Source organism: Phocoena sinus, chromosome 8 (genome assembly GCF_008692025.1).
Source record: "Phocoena sinus isolate mPhoSin1 chromosome 8, mPhoSin1.pri, whole genome shotgun sequence".
NCBI lineage: Eukaryota > Metazoa > Chordata > Mammalia > Artiodactyla > Phocoenidae > Phocoena > Phocoena sinus.
In genome coordinates this window covers 71,478,476-71,496,440 of record NC_045770.1, presented here as the reverse complement: position 1 = coordinate 71,496,440, position 17,965 = coordinate 71,478,476, and the positions used below count along the sequence as shown (strand labels likewise).

At 53.6% G+C, this 17,965-nt stretch overlaps 1 protein-coding gene across 3 annotated transcripts in view; it reads left to right on the top strand.

Annotated features, from left to right (window-relative positions):
* ABCC8 (ATP binding cassette subfamily C member 8) overlaps positions 1-17,965 on the top strand; it is a 75,204-nt gene that overhangs the window by 54,052 nt on the left and 3,187 nt on the right. For all 3 annotated transcript variants that reach the window (XM_032641337.1, XM_032641336.1, XM_032641335.1), the window contains exons 18-33: positions 548-583; positions 1,302-1,400; positions 2,473-2,557; positions 3,223-3,303; positions 4,586-4,723; positions 6,236-6,361; positions 7,285-7,384; positions 7,612-7,853; positions 7,950-8,122; positions 9,232-9,301; positions 9,797-9,954; positions 11,658-11,750; positions 15,661-15,763; positions 16,305-16,418; positions 16,769-16,889; positions 17,040-17,170. In XM_032641337.1, the coding sequence (XP_032497228.1) occupies positions 548-583; positions 1,302-1,400; positions 2,473-2,557; positions 3,223-3,303; positions 4,586-4,723; positions 6,236-6,361; positions 7,285-7,384; positions 7,612-7,853; positions 7,950-8,122; positions 9,232-9,301; positions 9,797-9,954; positions 11,658-11,750; positions 15,661-15,763; positions 16,305-16,418; positions 16,769-16,889; positions 17,040-17,170 (1,870 nt within the window). The remainder of the gene's footprint in view (positions 1-547; positions 584-1,301; positions 1,401-2,472; positions 2,558-3,222; positions 3,304-4,585; positions 4,724-6,235; positions 6,362-7,284; positions 7,385-7,611; positions 7,854-7,949; positions 8,123-9,231; positions 9,302-9,796; positions 9,955-11,657; positions 11,751-15,660; positions 15,764-16,304; positions 16,419-16,768; positions 16,890-17,039; positions 17,171-17,965) is intronic.

The following is a 17,965-nucleotide window of genomic DNA, read 5'->3' as shown; positions in this document are numbered from 1 at the left end:
TGACAGGGACCTGGGGCTGCAAATCACACCTGGAGCCCTTCTCAGCTCTCTAGGTGCCACACTGAGTTCCATCGGCTGTAGGTTGCCATCCCCAGACTGCAGGCACCCATGGTGGCCTGCCCGGCCTCGCCTGGCTACGGTCAAAGCGCACTTCCTGCCCCAAACATTTGTGCAGCCATGTCAGCCCGAGACCTTGGCCAGTGCATCCGCGCCCTAATGCAGAGGCTGGCTCTGCAGAAGCCACATGTTGGACCTCATGCTCCTCTGACGTGGGAAGCACCCCCCCCCCATGAGCCTACACCAGTGGTGCCTTCCCCCCACTGTCCCTCGTAACTTAACCAGGTCCCCTGAGGCCTTCCTCACACGTGCCGCGTGTATTCAGGCAGTGGAGGCTTCCCCTGGGTGGCGTGTGGCTTTTGTGGCTGCAGTCTTGGTCTCAGGGATTATAAAGGCACTCACGCTGGGTTTGAGGGAGCTCAAAATGTCTATGGAGAACTCAGTCTACTCAGGTGAACCCTGAAGGTATGTCTTTCCTCCCCTGCTGCAGCCCAGAGCGGGAGACGGCAACCGACTCGGATATCAGGTACTGTGTCCCGAGAGCATCGCCCTCCAGGGCAGACTTCCTCAGAGGAGGTCTCAGGCCAAGGGAACCACAGAGCTCTGGAAGGCAGCCCCCCAGGTCCAGCCCAGCTGCAGAGGAGGCCAGGGAGGGCGCTGTGCTTCATGCGGTGGTTCGGAGGCCACCGCCGCTCCCTTCACACCAGATCAGTTTTGTCTGGTGGTCATCTTTTGCTTTTCTTTCTTTCCTTTTTTTTTTTTTTGTCTTCAGAAACCACATCACACTAAATGTGGGTTCCTTGACTCTTCATTTTTAAAAAGTTCCGTTTGGAGTGTTACCTGCTAACATCAAAGTCGAGTGGTTTGAGGGCTACTCAAGGAAGGAGGAAATCAGGGTTCAAGTATTTACTTAGTTTGGTCACACTTTGGGGTCTTCCCAGGCTCTGGGTAGAGACTTAGGAAGGGCAACAGACTGAAGGGGTGGGATAGGGAGGGGTGGAGAGCAGGGAGGGGTTGAGGTCCCTTATCCCCCTGCGAGCTAAGACCCAGCACCCAAGCCTGCCTTGGGCCCTTGGGGAACGAGAGGCCACCAGGAGCCACTCAAAGCAGATCTCTGCCAACTGCACCTCCTCATCTTAGTGCTGCCCCCACCCCCTTGCCCCAGTTTAAGCCATCAGCTTGACAACCACCTCTGTCAATGACCCCCTGAGAATACCTCCCTACTCCTGCCCCGCTTCTTCCAGGAAGAGAGGCCCCGTGGCCTATGCTTCTCAGAAACCATGGCTGCTAAATGCCACCGTGGAGGAGAACATCACCTTTGAGAGTCCCTTCAACAAACAACGGTAAAAGCCTCGAGGAGGTGGGTTGGGGGGCAAGCTGGGGGGAGGGGGAGCAATTGGTCATGCATTAGCCACTGCCCCAGCCCCCAAGCCCGGCCGGCTGCCTGCTCCTCCGTCGACCTTCCTCACCCAGCCATCCTGCTCTCCAGCCCCCTTATCTGGATTCCAGCCTGTTCCATATGGTCCATCTGGAAATGATCCAGACGTGCTGGGTATCAGGGCAGTCCAGCTCCCGTGGTTGAGAAGGCAGAAGGGGAGGGAGGTGCAGGAACCCTGGTGCCTTCTCTTGAGGTTGGTGAAAAGGCTCGCCCAGCCCTCCATGAGTCTCCGTCTCGTGATTCCCTACCCCCAGCTGCGCAGCTTGTACACAAATCCCTCCAGTGCTAACGACTGCTAACATCCATGGAGCTCTTTCCAGGTGCTCTTGCTATGCATGATTTGCTGTGATGCTCACATCAATCCCAGTAGGCAGGTACTATTATTATCCCCATTTTATAGATGAGGAAACCAAGACTCAGGAAGGTTAGGTAACTTTCCCAAGGCCACCCAGCCAGTAAGTGACAGAAATGGGTTTCAAATCCAAGTCTTCCTGACGCCCAAGTACATGTCACCAAGACACTGTGATGCCTCCATGCACTCTGGCTGGCACCTGCCCAGGCTGAGAGCTGACCAGGGAAGTGTGAGGGGAGCAGGCTGGGCGAATATTTGACCAGCCATCATCATTTACTGCCTAAGCAAACCAGCAGTGATTTTTCCCTGGCAGTGCTCCAAGCATGGGCTCTGGCTACAGCTTTTCCCACTGCACAGGGGCCCCAGGCCCTCTCTTGTCACTTATGTGGCTATCTGCTCCCATCCAATTTCATCTTTCAAATATTTAACTTTCTTCATGATGGTGTCAGGTGCTGCCCTCAGCTCTTTTCAAGCTCACGGGGTGTTTGCTTACACCCATCAGGAGGCCCATTAAAGCCATTGCTCCTCCTGGGCACGCCTGCCTGGAAGGTAATGACCCTCTGCAAGTGCCCAGGCCCGCCTCTGGCCAGGCTGATCAGCTGTGTCCCCACCCACCCCACTGCAGGTACAAGATGGTCATCGAAGCCTGCTCCCTGCAGCCAGACATCGACATCCTGCCCCATGGAGACCAGACCCAGATTGGGGAACGGGTTAGTAGCAGCTTCCAGGGGGTGGTTCTCAAAGTTGGGGCCCTCAGCCTCCCCTACTCCCCACCCATCACCATCACCATGCCCTGACATCCTTCTCAGGGAGAACAGGTAATGAGAAATGAGAGAGGGGGAAGGCTGAAGAGTTGCCTGCAGTGGGATCAAAATGATCTCCTTGAGCCCTGGGTGGGTGGCTGTCCTCGAAAAGTTTTCGGTCTTGCTTGGTGCAGAGGTCAGCTTAGCACTTTCCCAGGCTGGAGATGACTCGACATCTCCATTCATGCCCCAAGTATGTACTGAGAGCCCGCACAACACTGCGCTAGACTCAGGGTGGTTCTTCCTGTTCCCTCTCCAGGCGGGGTCCCTCCTCCATAAGCTTAAACAGATAGGATTCTTCTGCGGCTGTCCTCCTTATGTGTGATTTAAATCCGCCCTTCCTCCATCCTGGTTTTCATGGGTCAGATGGTCCCTAGCACCTTGGGAATCATTCTCCCCACTTCTGAATGAATTCAGTAAACATGTACAAGTTCCCCTTCTCTGCCAAGTGAGGAGGGGGCAAAGAGGTGCATAGAGCCAGGCCTCCCTCCCAAAGAGCTCACAAGCAGGGGCCAGGACAGTCTCTCCTGAAGGGCTGTGAGGGCATGACCTTTCCTCCCCTTTGGCGGCAGGGCATCAACCTGTCCGGTGGTCAGCGCCAGCGCATCAGCGTGGCCCGAGCCCTCTACCAGCACACTAACGTCGTCTTCTTGGTGAGTGCACCAGCTGGTACCTCCTTGGGGCCCTCGTGTCTGGCTGCCACCTTGGCTCATTGCCTACATAGATAGACAGACCCCCACACACCATCACCCAACAACCTCCCCCTCCAGGAGCAATCCTCTCCTGCCAGAGATATTACCCACCCATCTTACTGATGGAGAAACTGAGGCAAGGTTAGTCCAGTTGACCCATGTGGATTTCACACTGGGCTCTGGGGAGGCGAGTAGTAATTATAGGCCTCCTCCCTGTAGGACAGCCCCAACCTATTAACACTTATTTAGCCCGACTATAAAAATGGCAAATACATGGAAGGTGAGTTATCGCTTCACATCTCATGCCCAGAGCAGACATTGCTAATTGATCACAGCTTTCTTTCCCATGGAAACTTAACCTGGCCTCAGAATCCTTCTCAACACAGCACTCCAGTTAACCACTAGTAATCAAACATGAGATAAAACTTATCTATACCTGCCCTACTTCATGCCAAGTTCTGAGTGAGGTGCCTTAGTTGATACTGAAGAATTCTAAGACCCAGCCCTTGGCCTCAAAGGTTGAGAGTCTGATTAGGGAGACAGAGCTTACCCACACTCAAGAGCCACAGCCCACTTAAAAGCCAAACTGTGTGACACAGACTATGTCCAGGGAGACAACTGTGAGGGCTAGAGTAATCAGGGAGGGCTTCCTAGAGGAGGGTCTTGAAGAGTGAGTCAGTTAAACAGAAGGAAAGAGGAAGCCCATTTGGACAGACGGTTAGAAGAAGGAACCTCAGGTCTCTGACCCCAGCTTTATTCTCCACCCTCCACTATTACTATGAGTAATAGTTCACCAGACAGACAAGAGGCAGATCAGCACTCCAGGCAGAGGGAACAGCTTGGGCAAAGGCCTGGAATGGCAAATTCCCTGGAAAGCTGGAGCGTAGGGAGCTTGCACAAGACAGATGAGAAGTGAGACTGGAAAGGAAGACTGAGCAGGTGGTAAATAAAGGGCCTGGATTAGTGTGCTAAGGAACTCAGACTTCATAAACTATAGGGAGTCAGTGGAGGTTCAGGAGTCAGGAAAGGCTTGTGATTAGATCTGTTTGAGAGGCATAACTGATAGCCCCATTTCAAGATGAGGCAACCGAGGCCCAGAAAGGTTGGTTGCACTGTCCAGGACCACGCAGTGGGCTGGGTTCGTGTCAGCCCCTAAAACAGAGCTGGTGTAACTCTGGTGGTTTTTACACTCACCGTTATCCCCTCTTCCCATGTGTGTCCCTACCTTCTCCCTTCTGCCTAGGATGACCCCTTCTCAGCTCTGGATGTCCATCTGAGTGACCACCTGATGCAGGCTGGGATCCTTGAGCTGCTGCGAGATGATAAGCGGACCGTGGTCCTAGTGACGCACAAGCTACAGTACCTGCCTCATGCAGACTGGGTGAGGGGCCACAAGGGGTCAAGCTGTGGAGGGCTGAGCTGGGAGAGGCAGTCGGACATCTTCAAAGGAGTCAATCAGATGTCTCAGTAGCAACTGCTGAGGGCCACAAAGCAGAAGAGGTCAGCAATGGATGGCTTCACACAGGCTGGGCCAATCAGGGAGACCCTGCATAGCCCAAGGTTTGGTATCACCTAGAGCTGCAGACATCCATATCCTGACACGGGCCCCATGTGGGTACACACAAGGCTGGCACAAAGAAGTCTCAAAAAGAAGCAGACACTCAGTTCTTACCTCTGTTTCCTGCCCAGTTTGATGACTCACCCCCCTAGCCTTGGGGAGTGCCCATTTGGAGGGGAGAGCCATCTTTCTGCCCACTAGTGTATCAGATTCAAGTTAGGATCAAATGGAAAATATGGAAACAAACAACGGCAGTAGTAATAGAAACTTCAATACTACCAGTAGAATGCAATTTTGTGAAATCCCACATCAGTTAAATTCCCATATTCCTCAACATAAAGACAATAGTTACTTTTCAAATAACTGGAAAGCATTTAATTTTTAAGATGGAAATCATGTGACTTGTGAAATCTGGGTCTTGCCTGAATCCTACATAAATTTGTCCAGGGAAATTGAGGTTCTTCCTAAGCTTCAGATCTGTGTTAATCGGCCCTGCTAATTCCCCCCAAATAAGTCTTCCTTCCACATGTGGTAAGATCTTCCCTCTACTGCGAAAAAAAAAAAAAAAAGATCAATATTTTTCACAAAAAGATATTAAAGCAGAAAAAAGAAAAAAAGTTAGATTTCTTTAAAAAGCTATTAAAGCAGGTACAGGTTTGTGTCTGAGTTTTTGTGGTGATTCTGGTGAGACAATCCAGGACAATCTTTAGTCCAAAGAAGGCAGACACGGAGGTGCCTGGTTCCTCAAGGTGTCAGTGAACAGGACTCCTGGGCATCCGTCCCTGAACCCCAGCATGGGGTTGGTGGGGGTGAGAGGAGCAGGATGGGTTTCTGAATTACTGATGGGTCTACATGGATATAAAACATTGAATGTTTCAAATAAAATAAGTTTTATTGATTTCAAAGAGGCCACACACACTTAGACCAACAGGTGCTTTGCCAAACACGGGTGGAACATATCAGACCTGCCATGAGGAGGCGCTAAGGGTAATGTGCTATTAGCCCTTTCAGTGTATGGAAACAGCTCTCCTATCCTTGGGGATAACCAGACAGCTTGACCAGGATGCTCTAATTTGCTCTGCAAACCCTCCTATCAACCACAGGGCAACCATTGAGAATACCCGCCCCCCCCCCCCCCCCCCCCCGCCAGAGGTACCAGACTCTAAATCCTGGAGTGTGTTGCTGAGGGCAGTGGGCAAGCTGGAGGCCGTTTGTGGTGGGGAAGAGATAGGTGCTCTGTGTACATCCATCTTAGACCTCTCGGTCAGGCAGGGGTGTGACCTCCTCTCTTCCTCCCCAGCCAGCCCCCCGCCAGGTTTGTTTCTGTCTTTCCAGATCATCGCCATGAAGGATGGCACCATCCAGAGAGAGGGCACGCTCAAGGACTTCCAGAGGTCTGAGTGCCAGCTCTTTGAGCACTGGAAGACCCTCATGAACCGGCAGGACCAAGAACTGGAGAAGGTGGGTGTATTTTGGGGGTCAGTCAGCCACCCCCTGAGGGGAAGGTTTTGCTAGAACCTAAACTCATAAAGGTCTTCCTGCCCTCATTGGCCCCAGGAAGCCCCCCCCCCACACACACACAAAGGACAGATGTGGGAGCTGGGCATGAACTTGCTCCCACTAGAGAGCCAGTACCTGTGCCAGCTACCCAAGGCAGGGTCGGGAGGATGACTTCCGCTTATCCTGAGATAGGTACCATTTAGTTACAAAGCTTCAGATAACCAATGCAAACTGGCTAAGCAAAGAAAAAAAGGGTGGGTAGTTAAGGATTTATTGGCTCAAGAAACTGGAAAGTCAGTGCCATAGCTTCAGGTGGAGCTAGATCCAGGTAGTCAAGCAATATCATCAGGAATCTATTTCTCGCCATCCCTTGGCTCTACTCACCTCACATTGGCTTCATTCTCATATAACAATGAGGGTCACTGGCAATCTCAGGTTTCCATTCTCCCAGGTCAACAACTCTGCCAGAATGAAAGTGCCTCTTTCATGATAGTTTAGCAAAAGTCCCAGGGCTGACTCTTATTGGTCTGATTTGGTCATGTGCCCACCCCAAACAAATCACTGTGGTCAGGGATGTGGAATGTGAAGATTGACCAGTCCTGGGTCACATGCACACCCCAGAGCAAGGGAGAATGATCAGCCCCCTGAATCACAGAGACTAAGAATAGGGGAGAGGTGGTCTCCCACAGGGATATAGGGGTGCTAGTAGCTGATGAAGGGGAAGGAATAAATTCTGGCAGGCAAACGTGTCCATCTGGACCGTCCCCCAGGCAGCGGCAACCTAGAAACTGACACTGGACATCACCAGGGGTGGTTGCCCCCCTACCCTCTCTTTTCCCCTCTGCACACCCTAAGGACATCGGCCAGACCCATCTGTCTTTTAGGAGACCATTGTGGAGCGAAAAGCCACAGAGCCACCCCAGGGCCTGCCCCGGGCCATGTCCTCGAGAGATGGCCTCCTGCAGGATGAGGAAGAAGAGGAAGGTACAGACAGTGGGACTGGAGTGAAATCATGGCCTGAGGTCTGATCAACCATGAGGAGACTAAGATTTAGGGTTCTGGGAGTGGGGAGATAGTGTGCCTCTGATGAAATCCCATCCCATCTGTGTGCCTCAGGCTTTCCACCTGTAAGTGGGGCTGACACACACCCCTGGTTCCCCTCAGAGGGGTGTGCAATGTGAAGCCACAGGGAGGGTTCTTGCGGCCTGCAGAGGAGGTGGCCGAGAGTGAGGAGGAGGACAACTTGTCGTCGGTGCTGCACCAGCGCGCCAAGATCCCGTGGCGGGCCTGCACCAAGTACCTGTCCTCGGCCGGCATCCTGCTTCTCTCACTGCTCGTCTTCTCCCAGCTGCTCAAGCACATGGTCTTGGTGGCCATTGACTACTGGCTGGCCAAGTGGACTGACAGCGCCTTGATCTTGAGCCCCATGTCCAGGAACTGCTCCCTCAGCCAGGTGTGGCCAGCAGCCCCAGTGCCGGGGCAGGGGTGGGGGGAGGGCTGAGCATGGACCCTCCCCCCCCCCGCAGGACCCTGCCTCATTCTCTGCCAGGCCCAGGAGTGCTCCCTCGACCAGACCGTCTACGCCATGGTGTTCACAGTGCTCTGCAGCCTGGGCATCGTGCTGTGCCTTGTCACATCCATCACAGTGGAGTGGACAGGGCTGAAGGTGGCCAAGAGGTTGCACTGCAGCCTGCTGAACCAGATCATCCTGGCTCCCATGAGGTAGGCCTCTCCCCTGGCTGTGCTGGGCTGTGGGCAAGTCATTGTTCTCTGGGCCTCAGGTCTCCCATCAATAAAATGGGGATATATGATCTCTGTCACAGGCTTCTGGGGGTGACTCAAGGAGATGATGTGAGAAAAGTGCCCTCCTCGGTGCAGAAAGCAGAGGGAAACTGGCATGTACTCAGCCAGACATGGTGCTAGGAATCTTACATGGTTAGCTCATCTAATTGTCACCACAGCCCTTCACAGCGAGTGTCTGCAGGCTCTGCGTAAATGTTAGTTTCCCCTCCCTAGTCAGGTACCACCCACGGTTCAGCTCTCACCTCCCCTGCCTCTCTCTCCGCCCGCAGCCATTCTGCAGGTTCTGACCCCAGGGACACACAGGGAAGCTGTTCTCATCCTCCGTAATGGGATGGATAAAACCCCCAAAGGCTGCTTGGCGTGAAAGAGGTTTAAAGCTGTCGCAGCCCAATTGGCTGGCTAACTCGGTTTACAAATACAGTAGGCAAACAGCTTATCTGGCCCCTCCTCAATGCCAGACCTCACCATCTGCACTTCTTACTTTTCAGCCTTGTGAGCACTCTATGGCCCACAGACACGGCCTCCGGGTTTACTTACCCTCTATTGGTCCAGATCTGTGGTTCTGAAATCCTCTTGTTGGGGTTGTGCCGGTTCTGGGTCACAGCTGGAGTGCTGACAGCCGGAGTGGCCTTGCAGGGTCAGCCGGCCAGCAAGCTGCCCTGGGGCCCTGTCCCCTCCCCACCCTGAGAGAGTTGTCCCTCTGGAGAGAGCTCTGTGTCCCCAGGAGGACACAGAGGGAGTCCTGAGTGTGTCGGGCAGAGCGATAAGCTGAGAACGGTGGCAGAGGTCACACGTGGGCTGTAGGGTCAGAGAGGCTGGGGAGGGGCCGGCACTCCTTTGGGTGGCCACCGGAATTCTCAGCGACACAGGCCAGATGTCTACAGACCTGCAAAGGCGCATGCCCCTGGGAAGGCAGACCTGGGGATGACCCCATAGACATTGAAATGAAAGAAATAACTGTCCTCCTTCAGTAAACAGGAAGGAAATCAGTAAACACATGAGTAACTGCTCCTCTGGTTACCTCTTAGGTTTTTCGAGACCACACCCCTTGGAAGCATCCTGAACAGGTTCTCATCCGATTGTAACACCATCGACCAGGTACACAGGACGGCGACGCATTTCCGCAGTTCAGAGAGGCCAGGCCCCCAGGAGCTTTTCCTGTCTGGCACTGGCTTCCCCAGATCAGAGCCATGGGGTAGGAACCCAGTGGCCCCCATCTGATTATAATGCTGCCTCAGGACCTGGGGCCTCCCCTGGGAGACCCTCATAATAAGGCTGAAGGAAACCACATCCCTTTGGCTTCCGTCCAAGCCCCCTCTGGCTCACAATAAGGTTCCAAGCATACTCTAGACCCAGGTGACTGATTTTGTGGAGAATATTCATTTTGATTCAGCCTGTGTTCTTTCTTTGCCATCATACTAGATGGTGAAAAACAAAGCTCTAATTCCTGTTCTCAGGGAGCCTACAGCGTAGCTGCAGGGGTAAGACATGCACCCGTAATAAAGGAAGAGAGCAAAATATGGCGCCAGGTAACACACTGAAGGTGATCAAATACAAAAACTCACCTCCCTTTCTCACCCTCCCCTCCTGCAGCACATCCCGTCCACGCTGGAGTGCCTGAGCCGCTCCACCCTGCTCTGTGTCTCAGCTCTGGCCGTCATCTCCTATGTCACACCTGTGTTCCTCGTGGCCCTCCTGCCCCTGGCTGTCGTGTGCTACTTCATCCAGAAGTACTTCCGGGTGGCATCCAGGTGATGGCAGCACTTGCCAGGGGGTGAGGGATGGGAAGTTCTTTGCCACAGGCACTTCAGCACTGTTATTAGAATCATCATCGTAGAAGCAGTTGAGTCGTGTCCCCCAAAACAATGGAAAATTGAAGTATTCATATTCCACTACCCTAATATAACCATCTGTCAGCACGCACACACTGCAGTTACTCTCTGAACTGTTTCCTTGGGTGATATGCTCAGGACTGGGATTGCTAGGTCAGGGTGTAGGCACGTGATTATGCCCTTCATTCGTTTTGCCAAAGTGCTTCCCGGGAGGATTGTATGATTCCAGTGTCCAGGCTGATGGCTGATGCATAAAATCAGAGGGCACCTGATGTGAGGGGTCTTATGGCAACCAGACCTCCCAACCCACGTGGATCCAGAGCGTGGCTAGAAGCCTTGACTCGAGGGAGCCTCTCACGGCCTTTCGCATTGATCACATTCGCCTTCATGAGCCTTGGAGCCACGCATGACTCTTTCCTACTCAAAATTTTCTAAGAATGTTCTCTTGGAAGTTCTTTCTGGGAGTGATTCTGTTAAGCTCATAGATTCAAAGGTTTGTAGGGACAATTTTTAAGAATCTTTAGGCCAGTGTGTCTCAAACTGCCAATCACAACCTATCAGTGGGTCATGAAATCAGTATCATAGATCACAACCCGTAACTTTTTTAATGAAATAGAATAGAAAATATGAGACTGTATTCACATAGTAACAGTAAGCTTTGCTTGATGAAACCTTTGTTTTGGTCATGTATGGTGGTGTGTGTGTACTGATTTGTGATACAAAATGTGTTTCTTACTAGGAGTTGTGGTCAGAAAGGTTAAGTACCTCTCTCAAGTACACAGAGTTTGTTAGAAATGAGTCAAAATACTGATTGGCTATGATAACAATAATTAAATTTAGATACATTTTGGCCACAATTACCTTGCCCACAAGGATCACGATTTGTATAAACGGCTTTTTGCCTGGGTGACCCAGAATCCCCTGGTACCCACGTGGAACATAGTGCACTGATATTCACAAAATCACAGTGGCTTTTTAAACACCGTACAAGCTGATCTACAAGGTTCATTTCTTCTGCCAGAGAAACCACCCTGTTCCCCTGGCACCCACTCTGGCCCTGGGGACCAGTTTGTCCAGGAAAGCTGCTTCCTGCATTCCCAAGCTGACCCCCTTGGCACTAATACACTTGTCAAGGTGCAGCTGTGGGGAGCAGGAATAATTCTGTTGCCATGGAAACCACTGGCCTTACCCTCTCCGGGAGCTCTTTAAATCCAAAGCCTGTGGTGGTTATCACGGAGGGGACTGAAAGCGTGGAGTTTGGTCTTTCTGTTCCTTTGACTAGCTGTTCAAGTTGTTCGCCTGTGGAAGGGAACTAACACTGCTGCAGAGTGAGGCGGTGCGGCAAAGCAAAGAGACAGATGCAGACGTGAGGTGGACGATGCCCAGGATAACAGTAACCGTTCAGCATGCTCTGCTCAAGTATCTACATAAACGAGCTCATCCAGTCCTCACGACTGCTTGATGGGGTGGTACCCTTGTCTCCCCTCTTTACAGGCGAGAAACTGAGGCCTAGAGAGGTGAAGCTATTTGCCCGCACTGTAGTAGGAGGTGGAGCCAGGATTCAGACCCAGGCTGAGCCCTGAGCTGCCCTCTTAACCATTCGGCTCTGCTCCCCTGCACAGGGACCTGCAGCAGCTGGACGACACCACCCAGCTCCCGCTGCTCTCGCACTTTGCCGAAACCGTGGAAGGTCTCACCACCATCCGGGCCTTCAGGTACCAGATTCACCCTGGGGGGGTAGGGGGGTGGGGATGGAGCCAGGGTCACAGGTCATGAGATTCAATTCTCAGGGCTCTGCTTAGGAAAGCCCAGGACACATGTCTCCCACCCCCTCATCAGTCCCCAAGGCCAGTCCACCCAAGGTGTCAGGTCTAGTGGACTCTAGCGGCATGATCCAGAGAGGAGAATCTCAGGCCTAGAGCCAAGCCCATGGCCTCTGTGAACTAAGGCAAAACATGAAAAGAGAAAAGGCTGGGACAATTCCTCACAAATCAGTGCTGGAAAGGCCCTTACATGGTGTGGGCCAGCCCTGAGGCCATCTTCCATTGAGACTTTCCTGTGAGCCAAACACTATGCTCAGTACTTTCCATGCCAGTCTCATTCATTCTGCACTGCAGTCTGAAATGGAAAGCTTGACTGTTCCCAGTTCTCAGATAAGGAAATTGAGGCTGTCTGTAAGGTCCCACAAAGTACAGATTTGAACCTGCTTGTTCATTCAACAAACATTTACTGAGTGTTCACCAAGCCCCACACCAGGCACTAAAAAGACAAAAATGAGTCAGATGAGCCCCTACCCTGGAAGCATTTACAGTCCAGGCTTTGAGCAGGCCAGGACAAACCCACGTGACAAATACTCTGAAAGAAAGGGGGACACAGGCTCTGGGAACATAGAAGGGAGGCAGTCATGGAAGGCTTCATTGAGGAGGTGTCATTAGTGCTAGGACTCAAAGAGGAGATAAGACTTCACCAGGCTGGAGGAACTCTCCCAAAACTTCAGTTTCAGTTCCTCCAAAACTCCCACCATCCTCTTGCCGCTCTGAGTTGTGATATTGGGCTTGACAGAAGCATCTGAGGCTGCCTTGGGAGTGGAGGGGGCTGTTGCTCCCCACCTCAGTCTCTGTCTGAAGTATTAGGGCATCTCTCCTCCAGATAGACAGGCCAGAGACCCCTGACCCAGATACTGGGGCTCTGGTCTCTAAGCCTCACCCAGAGAATGATTCTAGGTTATTTTTAGGATGGCACAGCTGTGCGGGGCATGACAGTAACCATGTGACACCAGCCTTGTGTCCAGTAACCCTAGGGCTCAAGGGCCAGCCGACAGGGTTTGAGGAGGCTTGCCTGCATCTCCTCCCTCCAACCCCCAAAGTCTAGCTGCTGCCCTGGGAGAGGTGCCCAGGCTCCTGGCACAGCACCGCAGCCCCAGTTCACTCTCTGGGGCATCTGGGGCCGATGGGAGGTCCTCTTTGGGGTCTTGTCCTAGTAAAGCAAAGCAAACCAGAGCTCTGCCATGGCCTTGGCTCTGCTCCCTGGACATCCCCTGCCACTGTGCAAGCCTGTGCTGTCTTCCCCACAGAAGCTCCCTGGAGCCTGGCATGACTCCAGGGTTTCCTTCCAGCCTCCTCCTCTTCTCAAGCCTGAACTCCCCAGTTCCTTCACCTTCCAGACCCCTCAACACTCCTGGGCCAACCTCTACTCTAAGTTTCGGTGATGCTCCTCTTAGAATTGATATCCTGGAGGCCTTTGGGCAGGGCCTGGGGCAGAGAGAGTGCGACTTTCCTAGAGTGGGCCAGACCCTTCAGTAGGATCTGAGTGTATGCCCACATCCTGCAACCAGCCTCAGACCAAGCCAGCGGTTAGCCAGAGAAACTGCTGCTTGGGAGGCCTCCCACACCCGGCACTGACATGGTCAATGAGTTTTAAATTTGAGTGAAGGACTTTTTACATCTTCCCTGAGTGTGTTGAATTCATTGGCTTTTTGCCCAGAGGCCTGTCCTGCTGAGAGCTACCTAGCATTTATTGGTTGTACACTTCCCACGTGCCAGGTATGTGTGTGGGTTATTACATTTAATCCTCATAAGAGCCTCATGACATAGGTAGGAGAAGCCACGCTGTACAGCTGAGGCTGAGTATCCAGCCCAAGGTCACACAGACAGTGAGAGCTGGTGCTGGGCTTGGAACCCAGGCCTGGCTGACCTTCCGGGTTTTTCTGGAGGCCCTGCTTTTTCCCAAGGAAAGTTTCAAGGGTGCCCAACACTGAATGGTTGTTTCAGTCCATGTAGGAACTATTACTATCCCCATTTTACTGGTGAGGAGACTGAGGCTTGGTCCTGAAGCACAGCCTGTAAGTAATAATGCTCAGACTCCAACCGGGGTCCACATGGCCCCAAAACTGGGGCTCTTTCCACATTCCTTATACCGTCATACAGCTACCACAGAAGCTCCCATCTCACGCACACTCTCATGCACACCCACCCCTCAGGCCAGTCACACACCCCTCAGACTCCCCAGTCACTAACACATGCACTCACACATACATACACATCTACAGCACCCACTTACTCACACAGACCCTCAGACCGATGGTTTCACACTCCCCTCAGACACATCACCCACACACACACATCGACCCTGTGGCTGGGCGATCACACCCTCTCACAACTCAGAGACTTGCTTTGCTCTCCTCAGACACATGATTCAGACACAGGCCCTCCACTCAGAAAAAATCGAAGCGGAACAAACAGCTTCTGGGAGTGAAAAGCAAATGCCCACGAGATCCATCTTGAGTTCTTCTGAGTCCCCTCAGTTGTTTCCCTGAGAGCATATGCTGAGACAGCTTTCATTCGTTCTTTCATTCACCATCAAACAAGTACACCTGGCCCCTCCTCTAGGCCTGGCGCAAAGTCTGAAGGGGTGGCCAAGGAGAGCGACACCAGGAGCCCAGGCTTGTCAGAGAGAAGAGGCAGATCCCTACAAAGTAACCCAAGGGAGAACGTGATGAGGGCATGAGGGCAGGAAAGAAGCCTCCAGAGTTCCTTGTACAGAGAGGTCCCATCTATCTTAGAGGGTCAGGGAAGGTTCATTCGTTAGACAGATATTTATTGACAGTGCCAGGTGCTGGGGATACATTAGTGACCAAAACAAACATGGTCTCCATCCTCATGGAGTTTACAGTCTAGTGAGGGAGATGGACACTAAACAGCTAGAGAAATTAACATATGAGCAGAGGTTATGAAATAAACAGGCTGCAGAGATGGAGAAAAAGAGGCCAGGAAAGGCCACTCTGAGGAGGTGCCACTTAAGGTAAAGCCTGAAAGTGGAGAGGAGTCAGCCTTGGGAAGAGCAGAGGAGAAAGCCTTCCAGGCAGAGGGAACAGCATGTTCAAAGGCCCTGGGGTGGAGAAGAACTTGGCATTGTCACAAAACTGAAAAAAGGCAAGTAAAGTAATAAATTACTTTACTGTAATTTCTGTGTCTGCAACACAGTGAGCAAGGGAATTTGTGGCATGGAAGGAGGTGGGTGAGGTTGGCAGGAGCTGGCTCACACAGGCTTCTGGCAAGGAGGTGGTTCTTTATCTGAAAAGTCATTCATATTCTTAGCAGGGGAGAGATAGGATGCAATTTATGACTTAGAAAGATTATGCTGGCTGCTGTGTGGAGGGTAGACTGAAGGGAGATAGCAGGTAAATCTATCAGGAAGCTGATACAATAGTCCAAGTGAGTTTGCAGTGGGCAGGAAGCAGGCCAGAGGCAGGCAGAGGCCAGGGCTATTTTGGAGAAAGAAATAAGAGGACTGAGGGATTGGATGTGAATCCCGATGATTCCTGGGTTTCCAGCCTGAGCACCTGGGTGGGTGGAGGTGCGCTTTATTGTGACAGGGAAGCCCTGCAGAGGAGAACAGGTCTTGGGGTGAAAACAAGCGTTTGAAGGAGGTGGCACCTTTGACAGGTTTGAATAAGCAGGAGGGAGCTGGGAAGGAGTTCCAGGAAGGAGTGGCATCCATAAGGCGGCAGAGGTGGCATGTCTGGGGGCTGCTGAGGCCCGGGCAGCCCCCTCTGCAGGTGAGGAAAGTCCCAGGGGCTACATGGACCACGATTATTCCCCCTCACCCTCCCCATCCTCCCCCCAGGTACGAGGCCCGGTTCCAGCAGAAGCTCCTTGAATACACGGACTCCAACAACATCGCCTCCCTCTTCCTGACGGCCGCCAACAGGTGGCTCGAAGTTCGCATGGCAAGTGGCCCCCAGCTCCCCGCACCCCTGGGACAGGGGGTTCTCACAGGGCTGTGCAGCCAGAGCAAGGGCCAAACAGGGACCAGAGGGTGGGAAGAGAGGACGGATACCGGCCTGGTGTGCACTCGGGGTGGGCATCGAGCCTTCCTGCTTCTCCCAACTCTGCTGGTCCTCCCCGTGTCTGACCTGAGCCCTCCCTTCCTTATATCACTGCCTGGACGCTTGTGTGTCTGGGGTGTGTGCCAAGAGCGAGAACAGTTGTGTGTTTAGCTGTGACAGGTGTGTCTGAAGTGGGTCATATGACAGGTGTGGGCCAGCTGGTGAGGCATGCGTGCTGACCTTGGGGGCGGGGGGAGCAGAGCTGTGTGCATACGTTGTCTACTGGGGCTCCAGCCTTCATAGCCTCCTGTGTGTCTGATGATATGTTGCGGGGCTGGGGTTGAGTCTCGGCTGAGCTGCTCTGTGCCCTGAAGGGAGTGAGGGGTAGGGGTGCTGTACCTTCAGCCCCTGAGGGTCCAGGCCAGCTCCACTCCCTCTGCAGGAGTACATTGGTGCATGTGTGGTCCTCATCGCGGCCGTGACCTCCATCTCCAACTCCCTGCACAGGGAGCTCTCTGCCGGCCTGGTGGGCCTGGGCCTTACCTACGCCTTAATGGTGAGTGGCAGCAGGTGGGGCAGGGGAGGAGTCAGACACCAGCCCCTGGGGAAGCCCAGGGCACCTTCCCTGACTGAGACGCTCCCAGGCCTTAACCCAAGCTATACCGAGTCTGATGCCAGAGGGACCATGTGGACAGGAGGGCTTACTGCAGGTCCCTGCCCCTTCACCTAGGCCTGGGCCCCAGGTGGGGGTGGGTGAGGATCCACACTCACTGTAACCTCCATGGAGGGCCCCCTGGACAGTCAGCGGTGGGCAGCAAAAGGCATCCTCAACTGTAAGAAGAGCCATCCTGGTGGCCAGGGACAGGACCAAGTGATCACTAACTGTGAACGGCTTGCTCCCCACAGGTGTCCAACTACCTCAATTGGATGGTGAGGAACCTGGCGGACATGGAGCTCCAGCTGGGGGCCGTGAAACGCATCCACGGGCTCCTGAAAACTGAAGCAGAGCGCTACGAGGGGCTGCTGGGTGAGGGGCGCGGGAGGACTTCTGGGGAAAGGGCCCAGCGTGGATGTGTGTTTGGGTCGAGGGGGACACGAGGAGCCTGGGGTCAGGAGGGCATACCTGGATGCCAGCTGTGGCCCACACCTGGCAGCTGACCCCCAGCCCGGCCCCCAGCACCATCGCTGATCCCGAAGAACTGGCCAGACCAAGGGAAAATCCAGATCCAGAACCTGAGTGTGCGCTACGACAGCTCACTGAAGCCAGTGCTGAAGCACGTCAACGCCCTCATCTCCCCAGGACAGAAGGTCAGGGGAGCGGGGAGGGCAGAGGGCTGGACCGCCTCACAGAGTCACCTCCTGGCCCTCAGGGCCCGCCAGGCCTCACACCCATTCAGACCCCCAGTCTCCCAGGCCCGGGCCTCTCGCCTTCTCCTCCTGCTGCCCTCACTCACCCACCAAGGAGATGGACAGGACACCCCAGACTCCCCTGACTCAGAGGGGTTTTGTCAGGGCCCCCCACAAATGGTTAGGGGCTCTCCCAGGACACTGTACCCTGAACTTCAGAGCAGGGTCCTGGGGCAGAGAGTGAGGCCCTGGCCTGGGGAGGGAGCTCCTGTCTGGCGCTCCGATTCAACTCTGACTGACTCCCCCCTCTCTCCCCCTCTGCTCCGACGCTGCCCCTCTCCTCCTGTCTCTTTGTCTCTGTCTCTCTCACTCTGTCATTGTCTGTGGCTGTCTGTCTCACTGTCTCTGACCTTTAGATGTACCTCTGTCCCTGCCTCTCTTATCCTTCTATATCACCACCTCTGTCTCCATATCGGATGCGATGGGGTGAGAGACCACTCCAGTTCAAGGTGGGGTACATCCTGCACACAACGTTCAGCCACCCCTGTGCCCTCCCGCCACACCCAGGCACATAGAGAGACACCCGTGTCCCCAGCTCCCCTGCAGTCATGTACCACACCCAGCCAGACAAGTAGGAGCCCCCTCTGGATCCACTGCAGAAAACAAGCCCAAACCCGGGCCCAGCCCTGGCTAAAGAGTTGCTGGTCAGAACACCAGGACGAGAAGAGACGCTGGGGCTTCCCACGCCTGCACAGC